The following is a 16,458-nucleotide window of genomic DNA, read 5'->3' on the forward strand; positions in this document are numbered from 1 at the left end:
CCTTTGTGTAAATGAGATGAGTTGAAACTGACCATAGGAGGAGGGCAGTTTAGTGTCTAAACGAGGGAATACGGGTTCTCCTCCCAGCTCTGTATCTGGGATTTTGGGCGAGCTGATGTTCCGAGTTGTTGAGCACAGCCACCTCCCATTGAGTTGGCCGAATGGAAGATTCAGATACTCTTCGTCTCTGAAAACCGGTTTATCGATGTTTGCTTATGTCGGTTACAGCGTCTATGCTGTAAGGAGGGCTGGCTGCAAAACACTTCATGAATATTTTCAAAACTGAGGCAGCTGGTTTTGTTCCACCCTGGGATAAACTGGAACCTTTCATATTTTTTTTCATGAAAAATGAGAGACTGATCTTAGAATAGCCAGTAACCCAGTGGTTAGGACGCTCAGCTGGGATGTGGGAGATCCAGATTCAAGTCTTTGTTCCAAATCCGGTACAGCAGGGACACTTGAACCTGGGTCTCTCATATCACAGCTGAATGGCCTAACCACCAAGCTATTGGCTATTCTGGGTTTTCAATCAGGAATTCCATCCTGGACTTGAGAAAACTTTCGTTGAAACTCATTTGTTTCCATGAAAATTTTTGGTTTTGCTTAATTTTCATTTTCGTTTGAAAAAGCGCAAAAAAAATAAAAATCAACCAGCTCTCCCTGTAATGTTTGCTTAATGTAAAGTATCGTGAGGTCCTTGGATGAAAGATGCTATAAAAATGTGTGTGGTTATAGTTAGCAATAGGCACTGCTCTTCCAACATTAGGGGAATCCTTTTCCTTCAGATCTATAATACTTGCTCTTGCAGCTGTCACACACACACTATTTCACATTCCTCAGAGTGGGAGGAAAAGGGATCTCAGGTGGCAAAGATATTGTGCATTCACTGAAGTCAGATGAATCAGAGAATCTGTGTTAGAGCTGGGAACTGTACCAGACTGCTAAAGCATAGTCCGGTGCTCTAACCTCAAGAGCATCTTTCTTCTCCAGATAGCTTTGTGTTAGTCCTTACTCAAGTTTGCAACCCTCCCAATTGAGTATGTCTGTCAGTTTCACCAATGCATCTGAGGAAGTGGATAATCACCCACGAAAGCTTATGCTCCAATACGTTTGTTAGTCTTAAAGGTGCCACAGGAGACTCTGTTGAATTTCACCAATGTGCTGTTAAGTAGAGCGGGTCAGGGATTTTTTGACAACTCCTCCCGCTCTTTTTTTCCCACCAAAAAATGTCAGTAAATTGAAACCCCATTTGTCTGCGAAACAGAGTTGGTTTTGACATATTTCCTGACTCAAAAACATTTTTGAACAGAAAGTAAGTTTCAAAATTGTCAAAACATCCCAAAATGAAAACGTTTGTTTTTTCTAGTAGAAATTGTTATGTTTCAAATTTTGGAGTATGTTTAGACTAAAAGAAGATTTTAAAAGCAATCAAAAATGAAATTTTTAAAAATTATCAAAATCTGACATTTCGGTTAACCTGAACCCAGAAACTTTTTCAGATCTTGGATTCAGGAAAACTTATTGAGATTTTGGTTTATTTATTTATTTATTTATTTTGGTCCCAGTTCATGGCAGGAAAACTTTTCAATACTATGAATATTTTTGCAGGATGGGAAAAACATTTCTTGGCCATCCTGTTCTTCTGTTAAGCCCCTTGACCTGTCCAGGATTAATATGTTATATAACACCCTCTCCTCCTGCCCCCTTTGGGAGTGTAATGAGCACCTGGTCTCTTTGCACATGGACTCGGTGGGATTTCTCTGCAGAACTTTATTCCTTCTCCGGTTCCTTGTTTTTAACAAGATGCAGGTTGTTTCTTTCATTTGATCATCCGCTCCACCTTAATTGGGTACAGAAATAAGCTTTGAAATTGCTTTGATGGATGCTCTGTCATGATCTATAACAGTGGTGCTAGTAACAGAGAGTGTTCGGATGGCAGTGCTTCAGGAAGAGAGACCTTTCTTCTTCTGTTTCAAAGTATCATGAGTAGGGCTGTACCAATTTCATGCCCGCGAAAAATGTGTCACGGACCATGAAATAAGCCCTTCTCCATGAAATCTGATCTCCCCCTTGCAGCTGGGAGTGCCTAGCCAGGGGGTTCCTAGCTGCAAGCCCCCCCGGGCTGGGGAGGGACAGGACTTGTCCTTCCCTTGCATAGCCACTCTCGCTGTCGCGGGGGAGATCAGAGCGACCTCCACGTGCCTCCTTCTGATGCAGGAAGCTCCAACCTCAGAGGTTCCTGCAGCTAGAGGAGACTTGTGGAGGTGGGTCCGATCTCCCCCTGCTGCTGGGAGCGCCCAGTCCTAGCTGTAAGTCCCTGCTGGGCAGCGGAGGGACATAGGACCCTGGCAAGAGGCTGGATTTAAGCCTTCCTTTTGCAGCGTGCTCTTGTTCAAAGGTGCTGCGCATTTTTTGGCATCTTCCTGGTGCCATTTCTGTTCCCGGCCTCTCAAGGTGTTTCAAATCATGCTTTGCAAACGCAACCACTGCTCAGCAAGTCCAGGCATTGCACTGCCCACAGGGTAACCCACAGCTGGCACCTCTGGGACTTGCATTAAGCCACAAGTAGAACAGACGCTGTCATTCACCTTTATTCAAAGGGCTGTAAGCATATCGAATAAATGTGAAGAGGAATCTGTCCCTCACTGGGACCTGAACCCACGAAACTCTGACCCACAAACCAGGACCTCTCGGCAAGAAAAGTCTCCATTTGATCTTATCAGGAGTATTGCTTATTTTCTCCCCAGACCACCATTTTTTCTTATGTATTTTCCCCTCCTCCCTCTGTTTTCTTGATGTCGGACCCTTTGTCCTAGAGAAGCATCCACTGGCTTCCAGTTTGTGGTGGGAGTTGAGACAGAACGTCAGCCGTCAGGGAGGTCTGTTCAGGAATTCAGAATTGCAACAAGTCTGCGCTCATAGGCATCCCAATCTGGGGAGGGCTGGGAACAGAGAGCTGCTCACCTCCACACCGCTCACTTTCACAAGCCCCTGCTGCTTCCTCCCATGAAGATGACCTCTACTGGGCTTTCCTTGTCTGGCCCAGAGGAGATTGCCAGTCAAAGGCATGTTCTGCTCCAGAAAGGGCTTGTGGGACACATTCTCTTCCAGTGCCATGGATAACTCCATTAAGGATGCTCCAGCGGTTAAGCTGCTAGCAGGGGCTTTGGAGATGTGGGTTTAATTCCCTGCTCTGTCCCAGACTTCCAGTGTGTCCTTGAGACTTAGGGTATGTCTACATTGCAAAAGAAAACCCATGGCAGCAAGTGTCAGAGACCTGGGTCAACTGACATGGACTACAGGGCTAAAAAATAGCCATGGAGATGGTCCTGTCCAGGATCTGAGTTGCACCCTCCAGACTAGAGCCTGAGCAGGGATGCCTACACTGCTAGCGTTAGCCCTGGAGTGCAAGCCCAAGTCAGTTGATCTGGGCTCTGTGGCTCGCTGCTGCGGGTTATTTCTGGTTTGCGAGGGAAAATGAACATTGTAGTTGGACACCATTGCCCTGGGCTCTGTGAAACTAAAGCCTTTCTCCAGTCAAATCTGGCCACACCCTGGCTCCTGGAGTTCTATAAAATATTCACATAGCCAGGAGCAGAGAGAACAGCTCACTCCAGTGCCAATGGGATAAAATTTCCTTACCCTCTCTTGATATTTAAGTCCAAATTGGCAATGGCTTTTTTTTTTTAAAGAACCCAAAATCTGTGGTGTGCTTTGGAGCCCAGCCATACTTGCAGTCTGTGCTTCCATTGAGAAAAACGAGGGCACTTGTCGGGACTAGCTTTGTGGTAGTTAAGTGGGTGGGGCTATGTAGCATCCCTTGAGTCTTATGCCAACTGCACAGTCTAACCTTTCCATTCCCCATGCTTGGTTTTGCCCTGCGGGACATGATGAAGATCCTTGTGTTGAGCTGTCTGCTGCTGGATTTGCAAGCAGCCATAGGCTTTTCTAAGGTAGGGGAATTTTGAGCAGGGAGTTGGACTAGATACCTCCTGAGGTCTCTTCCAACCCTGATATTCTATGATTCTGTGAATTGTTTAGAGTTGGTGCTAATCTCCCCCATGGGCACCCAGCCATGGAGGACACAGCTGTAAGTCTCATGTATTGTAACATTAAATTATTTGTCCTGGAGGTTCAGTCCAGTTTGATTGCAAGTAGTAAAGGCTTTTGGTTTGTGTTCTTTTTCCCTATATCTGCATCCCTTCAGTTATTGGTGTGTGTGTGTGTGTGTGTGTGTGTGTGTGTGTGTGTGTATATGTCTCCCTCCAGAAGACAAACTTATTTTGCCCCCTTAGCGAGGGCCTATATCAGTTCCTTTGAAGATAAGTAAATGCCACCGTTAAATTGTTTCAAAATGTCCACAAAGAGGATAAGAAGTTGGTTGGGGTTAAACAGCACGTAGAGTGCAGGGACATTTTGCTGTATGTTTATATCATGTCCATAAATCTTTCAGGCAAGCAACTGTGTGTCATTCTGCTTCTCTGGTTCTATTTTCCATAGCTCTTCCTTCAGGTAGTGAACTGGGCATGGCCAGGTCCTGTTTTTAACCTGACTTCCTTTCTGCAGTGTGACTGACCACGGTGGATATGCTAGAGTGACCAGATGTCCCGATTTTATAGGGACAGTCCTGATATTTGGGGCTTTTTCTTATATAGGCTCCTATTACCCCACACACCCCATCCCGATTTCTCACACTTGCTCTCTGGTCACCCTAGGATACGCTGCTGCTTTGATGCTGCTGCCTCGCAATCCTGGGACTCCAATTGCGTTTGTTTTTATTCTGAACTCAAATAATTCATTTTGAAGTGATTTTTTTTCTTCTTTATTTCTGCTTGAGGTGGCTGTTCGTGTCTCTGTTAATCAGGCTTGCCAGGAGACTGAATCGTGTGTGAGATACACTCGAGGAAGTGGATTATTGTGGACTCTGTGCATCAGACAACAATGTGTCATTGACCTTCCTTCATTTTAACTGGGAAAATGCTGTATCTAACTGTATGGAGTTTACACTTATTTCAGCTAGGTCAGAGGGTTTCAACCTTTTTTTCGTTTGCAGACCCCTAAAAATGTTTGAAGGGAGGTGCCAGACCCCTCTGGAAATCTTACACATAGTCTGCAGACCCCCAGGAGTCCACGGCCCACAGGTCGAAACCCACTCAGCTAGATCAGTGCCCTGACGGCTGCAGTACAATGCCACAGAGCGGCACTTGCACAGCTACAGAGTGGAAGGATTTACTAGTTGGCCCCAAGTTTCAGTTCAGTTTCCTTTAAATAAGTTGTGTGTATCTATATTTAGTAATCTAGAAGCCCAGCCAAGGAGCAGTATTGGAAGACATCACTGACAGAGAAATGTCCCTATTTTTACAAATACGCACACACTGTGTGTAGAGATCAATCAAGCATGTCAGTCAGGGTTTAATTTTGTGGCTTCATTTAGTTCTTGAGGAAACGAACATTGGAGTTGTTGGCCAAAAATGCCTCGAAGACACTAGTCTTTTGGGGAAATCTCCTAGCAGCTTCACTGGGGATAGTAACAGCAGGAGTTGGGGAGGGATAGCTCAGTGGTTTGAGCATTGGGCTGCTAAACCCAGGGTTGTGAGTTCAATCCTTGAGGGGGCCATGTAGGGAACTGGGGTAAAAGTCTGTCTGGGGATTGGTCCTGCTTTGAGCAGGGGGTTGGACTTAGATACCTCCTGAGGTCCCTTCCAGCCCTGCTATTCTATGATTCTGATGGCATAGACAGAGCCATCAGCATTTTTACCACCGCGTCTAGCCTTGCTCAAAGCAGGACTAGTTAACAGAGAGGAAAAAAATGCTTGTCATTGCCAGAGCTCTACTTGTACTAGTGCTTCTACTACGGACACTGCTCTGCAAATACAGTAGTGCTGTGGTGAGACTTGCTGAAAAACAAATCCATCCTCACGGCAAGCTCGCTCTTAGTTCCATTGGTAAGTAACCAGGGCTTACATCTGTGGCACTGAGTATTAAAATACTTGTCGTGAGCTCTCAGCCTGATCGAAACAAACTCCTCTAGTGAGTATGGATACCTGTTAAGTACAGGGCAATTTGCCTTAAGCGACACCCAAAGGACCAACAAAAACAGACGGCTTATGCAGAATGGTACGATACATCCTGATTCTCCTCTTACTGCAGTGTAAATTGGGAGCCACTCCTCTGAAGTCATTGGAATTACACCAGGGTAAAACTTGCATGAGGAGAGACTTGTACCTAGGATCGTTGCTGGTCAGCAATATTTTGACACAACGTTTTTCATTGAAAAATGCCGATCCAGCAATATCAGATTTTTTTGTGGGAAAAGGGTCACTTTTGATGGATTTCTCAACTTGAAGTATTTTTGAAAACGTTTTGAAATTGTCAATGTTTCTTTTGACATACTGGAAGGGAAAGTGTTTTTGGTTTTCCAGTTTGAAACCACTTTTTGTTTTGAAATGTAAGTTAATTATAGTAAAAACAGATTTTTAAATGGACACAATCAAAACAAAATGTTTCCATTAACTGGAACTGAATTCTCCCCTTCCTCCTTTCTGGATCGTGGACATTTTTGAGATTTTTGACTTTGTCCTGATTTGGGAAGGGCCAAAATTTCAAAATCTCAAAAATGTTCGTGGGACGGGGAAACTTTTCTGCCCAGCTCTACCTAGGCTGTTGGCTATACCTTAGGGCACAAGATAGGAAGTTGCCTGATAAGAGCTGTATCTTGTTCGGCTTTCTCTGTAATCGAGACAGCACCTCATTGATTCTAACAGGTGAATTTAAAAGGGGATGGTTGTGTTAACTTATCAGCAGGGTCATGGCTTTGATGGAACCCCACCCCCACCCACTTTGCCCTGCTTCCTTGTGAGTCCAGGCCTGTTCTAACACTGTTACAGAAACGGAGCTGTGGGAAGGGTAACTGAGTGAGGTCTGTTTTCCTTCCTCCTGGATCCCACCTCTCTCCGCCCTCCTGTCATGGGCACCACATGTTCTGGAAGTTTAATTATTATTCTCTCTTGATTTTGCCTCCTGGTGCACTTGCTGTTTGTGACAGATTAATTCATCATTTCTAAATACGCAGCAGTGTGTCTGTTAACCAAGACCAGGTGCCCAGCAAACAGTTGGGCCAAATTATGTTGCTAACCAGTTCTGCCCAAAGCAAGATCCTGGCAGATGTGGATGGGCTAGAGAGGATCTCAGGTACGAGTGTTCCTTCCTGGTCTGTCCCCATTTTACAACAGTAATACCCTGGTCACAAGGCTGATAACTCTGTCTACACTAGCATTCCTGCTGTTGCAATCGCCGATGGAGCTGCAGTTGTGGGAGATTTAAAAGGGCAACGCAAGCCTGGGGCTTGGTCTCCCTCTAGTGACTGCTTTAAGAGGATTCTGATTTATTATTTGTATTGTGGTAGCGCCTAGTCATGGACCAGGACTCAGTTGTGCTAGGTACTCTACAGACAGGGCTTACAGTCTGCGACAACAAGCGAATACAGGCGGACAGGGGAGAACAAGGAACGGGTCAGGTGGTGTTTCCAGATAGAGAATCTGATTGGCTGAAAAGTCTGGATTCAGACCTCACTGTTAACCTACGTTGGAGTTAGTGACAAAAGGACTGGAGATGAAGTTTAACATATGTTCTAATGCAGCGAAACCACTTTGGGTTGAACATCTTGCTTGTTTAGGGAGGTTATTTTCTTTTTGAGGTAGGAATTTTTTTAATGTCATGATTTCCCCCACTCCCCTGTCACTGTATGGGGAAGGGGGCGGTACCGGGACTCCATCTCTTTGCACTAGGAAGCTGCAAGAACAATTGCTAGTTTCACCGTCCCTAAGGGGGCAGTTTACTATGCTGGGCTAGCCCCGAATGAAACTCTTGCCAGTCCCATGTTTAATTCATTAATTTGCCCCAGATGTCCCAGAGGCTGCACTTCCTCTTACCTTCCCGTCTCCCTGCCTCCCAACCCCCTTCCCTGCTGGACCCTCAAGGAGTTTTGCTGCCTAGAGTGTGCTTCCATTTAACTGCAGCTGGAAGAGGAGTTTCAGAGTAAGGCCTGGAAGCTTAGCAACTGCCCTTAATTGAGACATGCCTGAGCATGTGACTGCACTGAGACCACAAGGGGACTTTACGTGCTTTGAAAGTTGTATCTCAAAGACTTTGGGTTTATGGATTTGTGCCTCGTGTAACTCCGTGGACTTCAGTTAAATCTGCTTGCACCAGAGTTGGTTTCCATCCTCATAACTCTGGCCCCTGGCTCCCCTGCACAAAAACAGGTTTTTAATTTTGGTTTACCCTTTAGTTTGAGGCTGATAGAAGAAGCAGCTACATGTTAAAGTTTTGTCCATGGCCTAGAATTTCACTTGGCCAATGCTCTGGGTGCTTTTAGCAATCTTTTAAAATTACGCTCATGCATTAAGGAGCTCTGGGTTTTGGCTCCTTAGCTGAGAAGTTCCATTTTGCCCTGAAATTAGGGATAAACTAGCCGATCCGCTTCACCAGATCAAACCAAACAACCCAGCAACACTATAATAAAAAATAAATGGCTCCATGTCACCGTTACCCAGCCCTACCCAGTGCCCATTTTCTCAGGGATGAGGGAGAAAAGGTTGGACCTAAAAGCTAATAAACATGGGTTGTTTCTGGACCAGTATGGCCAACAGCAGGTGTTTTCCAAAGGCCTGGAATGCGAACAGAGAATGCCTTGTCTGGTTAAAATGATTAAAAATGTCCTTTCTTCTTCCTCCCTTTCAGGGCTCAAAATTTACCACTTCAGATTTGGCTGTGAGGCCACCCCTGGTGTGGGAGAATCCCCAAGAGAACCTTAGGCCCAGCCCCAATGGAAGTGCCCTCACTTCAGCCCCTTCTACTAGAAGGCTCTCTGCTGAGGAGGAGGAAGAGGAGGAACGCCTTTCTATTGAAGAGGAAGGCTTCGAGCTTTTGAACTCCACCTACAATAAAATCACAGGACCTGGCAGGCCCGGGGTTGGCAGAAGCGGGTTGGAGGTTGCAGGAAATGCCAGTGATTCCATTACCACGGTTACCTCAGTTCCTCCTTCTGGGCGTCGAGATGTTCAGGTGGCTGATGACAATGTTATCCTTTCGAGAACCTCTGCCAAAGTAAACAGACCAGCTTCCAAGAAAGACCACGTTTCGAAACCCCAGGATGAGAACATCACTACAGAAAAGCTGAAGGGAGACACGGGCTCTCGGACCTGGTTCTCACCCAGCAAACCGATTGATGCCATCATAGACCTAGACAACCCTTCCATCTTCTCCAAAATCTCCGCAGAGGTCAGCCAGACAGTGGGCTCTGCAGGAAACATAGCCAGGGCCCCTTCTTCTGACTCCCGTAGGAAGGCGGAGGCACCTGTGGGTGAAGGAACCCTAGAGAGCCCTTCTAAAGCTTCCCTAAGCCCCGAGGATGCTGTGAAACCAATCCAGACATCACTGGATACTGAAGTGGTCCCCACAGATCACAACAGAGGGGTCGTATATCGAGGGAAGACAGGCAGTGAAGCAAAGAGGAGTGATGACCATGATCAGGGCGGTGTCTTGTGGACAGCAGCAGACGGGCAACAGGTTCGAGTGAAGCCAGGACCCCGGGGGCCGCAAGGACCACCAGGTTTGCCTGTAAGTGAAGTGAGGTGTGCGGGGTTGTGTTTGAGGGAACAGTTCTGTATACAGTGGGGAATCCTCATTTACCATAACTGAAACAGTCAGAAGTTACAAGCGACCATGACTGCAACGGCACATGGATTTGGGGGAAGGCGGGGAGGTATCTGAAGAAGAGGCTCAGATATTGGAGGTCTTCTCCATGCCTGACAGCTGGTGAGGTCAGGAGACTTCCACCTCTCTGGCAATCATGCTGAGCTGTCATTGCTCCCTGCCCCCATCAGTAACTGCAGGAGGCAGCCATTAGTGCCGACCTGAGCACTCGGCAAGAGAACAGGTACCCCTCGTCCTTCCCTCCCTTTCAGCCCTGCCCCCACAACTACGGGCAGTCTACTCTAAAATATTCAACTGTTAACCCTTAAGGTGCTGTCCCCCTCCCCCTTTTCTAGCTGAATGAATGTGAAGGGGATGATGCATATACAGTCCTGGGCAGACAGAAGTAAAGTCCAGCTCATCGGGTGGAAGAAAGGCAAATGCTTTCAGAAATGTTGAGGGTTTGCAATGATACTTGCAAGAGCAGCTGCTGCTGCTTCTCTGCTGCCCGGGAAGGCTTGAAAGGCTTGGTGCCTTCTAAAGTATTGGCAAACTTCAGAAAAGTCCCACCTGTTTGTAATTCTCACTTCAACCAAAGCATCATTTGAGGTTTCTAGGAACACAGGCACTTTTGAGCTAAAGCATCCTGAGGGTTAGAAGTTCCCCCCGGTGACTTCCGGCTTCTTGTTTTTGCTAGAGACCCCGTTTGGTGATGGATTGTGTTATGTTCACAGCATAGAGACAGAGAGAGAACTTAGATAAAACTACTCTCTCTGGAAGATTGCAACATAACACAGCTTTATTTCTGAGAATTCAAACCGATAACACACAAGAACCCAAAAACAGAGAGAGAAAGCAGACTGCTCCCTAAGACAGTGAGACACAACTCGCCACACCTTGCTCTAGACTGGCTCTGTCCAGACTGACTCATCATGGCATGCTTTCCTATGGAGGCCCCTTGCCTGCAAGCGGGACTAGGGAATGCTGCCCCCCCCCCACACCCTTGCAGTCTTAAAGTGATAGTTTGCAATTCCAACACAGTCCTCAATGCACCACAGATTGGTGGGTGCATGTGACCCAGCTCTCTTGTGCCCTTGCACCATGTCCCAGAACAATTGCTGCTCTCTCTCTCTCTCTCTCTCTCTCTCCATTTCCTCTCTTTCTCCTCCCATTTTTTCTTCTCTTGTTTTTCCATGTTGTTTATTTGTATAGCAATAGCACCTTGAAATCCCACCCGAGGTCCCCAGTGTGCTAGGAGCTGTCCAAATACATGGCGAAAGGCAGTCTCTGCCCCAGAGAGTCTAAAGAGCAGGGCAGGAGGTAAAACAGCAGCACAGAGAGGCAAAATGACTCAGCCAGAGCTACACAGTGGATCAGTGGCCAAACCGGGAATAGAATCCAGGTACCCAGAGGCCCAATCAGGTTCCCTAGTCACTAAACCATCCTTCCTTCTATGTATGCCCTCCCCAACCTTCTGTATTTTATTTGTCTTCAGCTCTCCCCCTTTTCTTTGTTGCTTTCCTTCCCTCTCCCACCCCCCAAACAACAATACGTGTTGTGGGGGTGGGCAGGGGGCCCATCACTGGCTCTGTGGAACCAGGCTGAGGTTAGTGCTGCGGGAGCAGAGACAGGAAGCCTGGGTCAGTGGGCAGCTGCCTGAGCCAATAGCCCTGCCCATGCAAGATGCTGCTGCAGGCCTGGAGAGGGAAGGGTGGCGTGAAGGTGGGAGGTTTTGAAGAGTCACGGTGCTTAATATGCAGCATGTTTGCTGAGGACCTGGCACGATGCTGTTTTCCCTACACCTGCTGTTCATCTCCCTCGTCTGTGCCACCCAGTGACCCCTTGTTGGACTAAGCTCATGGGTGGAGAAAGACTCTGCCATGGCTCCAGGGCTCGCTGCACCTCCATCCCCTCCGAGTGTACCTCGGGTACCAGGCCTTGGGCCTTTACCTTTCCTGGGGTGGAATCAGTTGATTCTCCCAGTCTTAGACTGGTCCCTTGGCTACATCCCTGTGTGTGTGTCAACTGTGCTACCCCTTGGTAGCGTGTGACCAGAGGTGAATACAGTGACCAGCCGGCCTTCATAAACCAAACGTGTTTAATCTTCACAGTAGCAATGAAAACCTAGGACAAAAGGGATTTTAGTGCAATGACCAGTCTGTGTCTGTCTTGCCTAAAGTCCTGCCACCTGGTGATGATGGACCAGGCCGGCCTGTCTGCTGACACCCCAGTGGGTGCCAATCTGTTCCCCTGAACAGGTCCCCAACAACCGTCTCTCCCTAGATGGTCCCTTTTTTATCCAGCCACAGCTCTTTGTTCTCTCTGTTCCCAGGCTTTTTAGCCTTGCTGTCCAAAACCAGCCTGGTGGACTCAGCGGGTGGTGTAGCCAGTCTCCTCAGAGTCAGTGGCTCTCCCGTTGTCCTGTAACCCCCAAGCGTTTGCTGGGTGTGGGTGGGTGGGTGTCTCTCTCTCTTATCTAGAGCCACTATTTTCACCTTCCACTTTCTTTCCTAACAGCACTCTTCATTTAACCCAGTATCGCATACAGTGACCATCCCAATAACCAGGTGAACATACAGTATTCTTACATTACTACAGTGCAGTGCCACGTCCATCCCAGACTGCATTAACGTGATCTTAGCTGGATGGATGGATGTTTGTCCACCACCAATGAAAGCCGTCTGGACCATCTCTGCTTAAACAAACTTCCAGGACTAGAATTCTGAGTTATTTGCTTTTCCCTTTAATAATCTGCATGTGTCAAGTTCTCTACCAGCGGCCGGTTTTACGTGGTTGTATGTGTGATCAGGCTCTCCAGTCGTTGTCATTAAACGGTCATCCTTTACCCACAGTTCCCACACCGTGGTACAGCAAATACCACAGTGATTTCCCTATAACTGCCATGGGTGACTTTCTAATGGCAACAACTAACTGTATGTAAAATAATCGGCCCTAAGAGAATTCTGTCCCAGTCACAAGATCAATTCCGCTCAATCTCCCATCCTCAGACAAAATGTGTTTTTATCACCAGGGTTTTGAGTCACTTGACATTTAAATTTAGGTCCATTAGGTCCATCCGTCCCCCCTGAGCCACTTTCTTGCTGCTGCTGTTTTTGCCTGCAGGACTACACTGGAGAATAGAACAGATGCCAAGAAGACTCCAAGAGTCACAAAGTCTTTACGACTTTTGACAATCCTGCTGTCTTGCCATAGGACAGGGAGAATCACATGAGCAGAGCATGCAACAAAATGTCAGCTCCACGTACGCGGTAGACATGGCCTAGCCTGGGAGAAGCCAAAGTGATTAAAGCTAGTAGAAGAAAGCTGTACATTTCCTGCCAAATATTTCAGGAGGGGAAAAATTGGTGTTTAGTTCGAGATTATATATATATATATATATATATATATAAAATTCGTGTTTCGTTCGAGATATTACATATATATATATGTAATATCTCAATATTACATATATATATGTAATATCTCAATATTACATATATATAAAATCTCAAACTAAACACCAATTTTCCCCCTCCTGAAATATTTGGCAGGAAATGTACAGCTTTATTTTGGTAGAACTGTTTTTTTATGGCTAAACAAAACTGAAAAATAACTCCCTCCCCTTTATTTTCCACTGGAAAAAGGAGAGAATGGGAAAGCCCCCAAATGTTTTGTTTTAATTGAAAAGACGGGGGAAAAAATCAACTGCTGAAAAGACGTTTCAACCAAAATATTTCGACCAGCTCTAAATGTCCCTTGTAGGTCACACTCCTTGTTCTAGAGCCCTCTGCATGCAGGCCTGCTCTGGTGTGTTTCATCCACTTGTCTGAAGTGGGAGTCGAGTTGTGGGTCAGTGATTTTAGCCCTACTCTCCATAGTACAGCGCATGTGTGTGACCAGTTAATTTTGTCTTAACATCTGCCGTGAGGCAGATCCTGAATGGAAAAACGTAACCTGACTTTTAACTATGATCCAGGGACTCGGAGTTGCTTCAAGTAATTTCAAGTGTTTCCTTTTGTAAATCGGAGGCCTCGCAATTGGCCTGTGTCGTTCCCATTTCTCACTGGGGTTCTGAGCCGCCCAGCCCATCTAGGTGGTTTTACGTGCACAAGCCTCACCGAAAGGTTGTGAAAATGCCCCAGGGCTCATGGTGACTAAAGCAAAGAAGTGATGGATTTTTCAAGTGTTTAACTATGTCCCAGAAGGCTTTACATCTGGGAAATATTTTTCTCCCAAGCTGGTTTTAGGTCTGTGCCATTGCCTAGGTCCCCACACAATGCACAGGCCCCTGTGAACGTGGCAATAAATTCTACTGCTCCAAATATGTCTCTCTACTGGACCAGGTGTCTTGATTCTTGCTGTAAGTTCTGGCCTTACCCAGTGGGCTCTGCTCTGCTTAGCCTGGCTCAGTGCTTCAGACTTTCCTTCCTGGCTTTATCAATTGCACAGCTGTGCCTGGTGCTTTGCAGAAGGGCCACAGACAGGGTGCCTGGCCTGAGGGCTTCACAGTCTGCAATAGATGTGACATGATGTGATGTGAGGGGAGGGCAAGAGGGAGGGAGGGTGACAGGCATGTGATGAAAGCTCAAGCGGGGCAGGGTGTTATCGGCTAGAAAGGTGTTGGGTCAGGGCTAATCAGTGCAGAGGAGTTGGAGGGTTTCGGCTGCTGGAAGGAGGCCAGCCTCCTATCGCTTGGGATTGGTGCTTGTCTCTCGAGCCAGGGACTGGAGAGAGGAGCTGGACCATTGGTGTCTCCAGCGGAGTCGTCTGTCCCAGTGTCCTGTGCTGGCTCTTGCTGCTTGTAGAATTAGCAGAGAACCAGCAGAGGGATTGGGTTAAAGTCCCGCAGATCCCATCAATAGCACAATGGAGGAAAGCAGGGGTGCTCATCGGTTCTGAAAGTGGGGAGGGGGCGGGAGGCACAACAGGCATGAGAGCTGATTGGTTGATGCTCGATTGGGTTGAATTCGGACTTGCAGTCTGTGCTGCCTCAGGAAGCAAGGCTGAGCGTGGGCCGCTAGGGAGGAGACAGCGCTGCCTGGGAGCAGAGCAGCGCCATCAAGGACGAGTCACGGCTGCACCGAGTCCACAAAGAAAGCCCAAGGCGGCGTCTGCACTTGGAGCGAGGGGTGCGATTTCCAGCTCACGCACCCGGGGGAGCTCTCACGGAGCTAGCGCGCTGCAAACGGGAGTGTAGCCGGGGTAGCGCAGGCAGTGGTGAGTGGTGTCTGAACTAGCTGAGTACACCCCCACGGGCTTCAGGCAGGTTTTCACTACCCTCACCACTGCCTATGCTACTGCCCCTACGTTACTATCTGTAGCACGCTAGCTTGATGAGAGCTTGATGTGAACTGGGAATCACACCCCCAACATCAAGGACCTACCCCATAGGAACAGGGCCCAAAGAGGTGGATGGATATGGCAACATAGAAGGTAACCGCCAATGAAGGGAGAGGGCAGTGCCTTGAGAAAGGAGTCCTGATGAGAAGCCCTGTGGCTTCCCCTGTATTTAATGTCGAGCGGGGTGACATTCAGACCTGCCTGGCTTGTCACAGGCAGTTCAGCAAGGCAGAGGGCGATGGGCTCCCTTGAGTCGGCGGTGAATGAGAAATGAATCCAGATCTCGTTCGTGTGTGATGCCAGAGACTGGGGGTGGATTGGTTCCAGGCAAGGGAAGCACAGAATAGCACTGATATTAAATGGGGGAAGGGGAGGCGGGGCTTTCACATGGAATTACGGTTGCTGATTTCCATTTTTAAACAGTGCAAACGTTACAGACACAAGAAACCCAGAGTTAAGGCTCTTAAGCTTGTATGAATCGCCTCCTCTCTTAAAAATTTATACTGGTGCCCATTACCACACATCTTAGCACCTTCCACATCAAGGCTACAGCAACAGCTAAGTCCCTGGTGGGCTTCATGCAGTCTCTGCCACTTCACCATTTGGGGGGGGGGGTGTATCAAAATCTGCTTGGGACAGGCTGCTCCTTAAAGTCCCTAAAATTAAGGTCTGGGTGTTGGGCCCAAAGGTTGCACAGCTACTGAGCAACAAAGTTAGGGGCCTCCTTTCTGTGCCTCTGTTCCTGCTCCCACCCTTAGTCTCTGCCCCCCAAAAGCTTATTCAACAGACAATCTCTTCTTTTGTGTTTGTACAGCACCCAGCACAGTGGGGGTCTTTTTTGAGGGCTCTAGGTGCCACTGTAATAGAAATAAGGAGGGAAACTGAGGCAGAATGATATGGCCAAAGCCCCAGGGTGAGTCAGGAATTAGAACCCAGGAGTCATGATTGGGCTGCAATAATGAGACTTCCGCTCCCTCTTGCGAGCTCAGTAAAATGTCCCATTGCCGCAGGGCTGTGGAAAAGTGATAGCCAGGGCAACATGGCAATACAGATAAACAACCTGTGTTGAATGGAAGCCTGGTTTGCTCCCTGTCTTACATGTTCAGTTTGTCTTTGTTTCCAGAGTGCCCTGGTTGTCCCTTCTCCTCCTTCCTGGCCTTCACAAACTCTCAGATTTCTATTTATTTGCATGCACAAGTCTCTCTGGTTCGAGATTTGTATATTTCTGATCTCTTGAAAATGGCCCCGTCAGCCTTTTTCTGTGCTTTGGAAAAGCCAGGAGATCGCTTTAACATCCAGAAGAGTATTGATCCCATTGAGCTCTGCACAAGGTCTGACACTTGGCTTCTGAACTCATGAGTCACTGCTGGACAGAGAGCTGGGGAAAGCAAGGCTGTGCTTGCAGCGTAGATGTACATCTGC

At 47.4% G+C, this 16,458-nt stretch overlaps 1 protein-coding gene across 7 annotated transcripts in view; it reads left to right on the forward strand.

Annotated features, from left to right (window-relative positions):
* COL27A1 (collagen type XXVII alpha 1 chain) overlaps positions 1 to 16,458 on the forward strand; it is a 247,087-nt gene that overhangs the window by 110,007 nt on the left and 120,622 nt on the right. For all 7 annotated transcript variants that reach the window (XM_039506042.1, XM_039506046.1, XM_039506043.1 and 4 more), the window contains one exon: positions 8,743 to 9,621. In XM_039506042.1, the coding sequence (XP_039361976.1) occupies positions 8,743 to 9,621 (879 nt within the window). The remainder of the gene's footprint in view (positions 1 to 8,742; positions 9,622 to 16,458) is intronic.

Source organism: Mauremys reevesii, linkage group 19 (genome assembly GCF_016161935.1).
Source record: "Mauremys reevesii isolate NIE-2019 linkage group 19, ASM1616193v1, whole genome shotgun sequence".
Lineage (NCBI taxonomy): Eukaryota > Metazoa > Chordata > Testudines > Geoemydidae > Mauremys > Mauremys reevesii.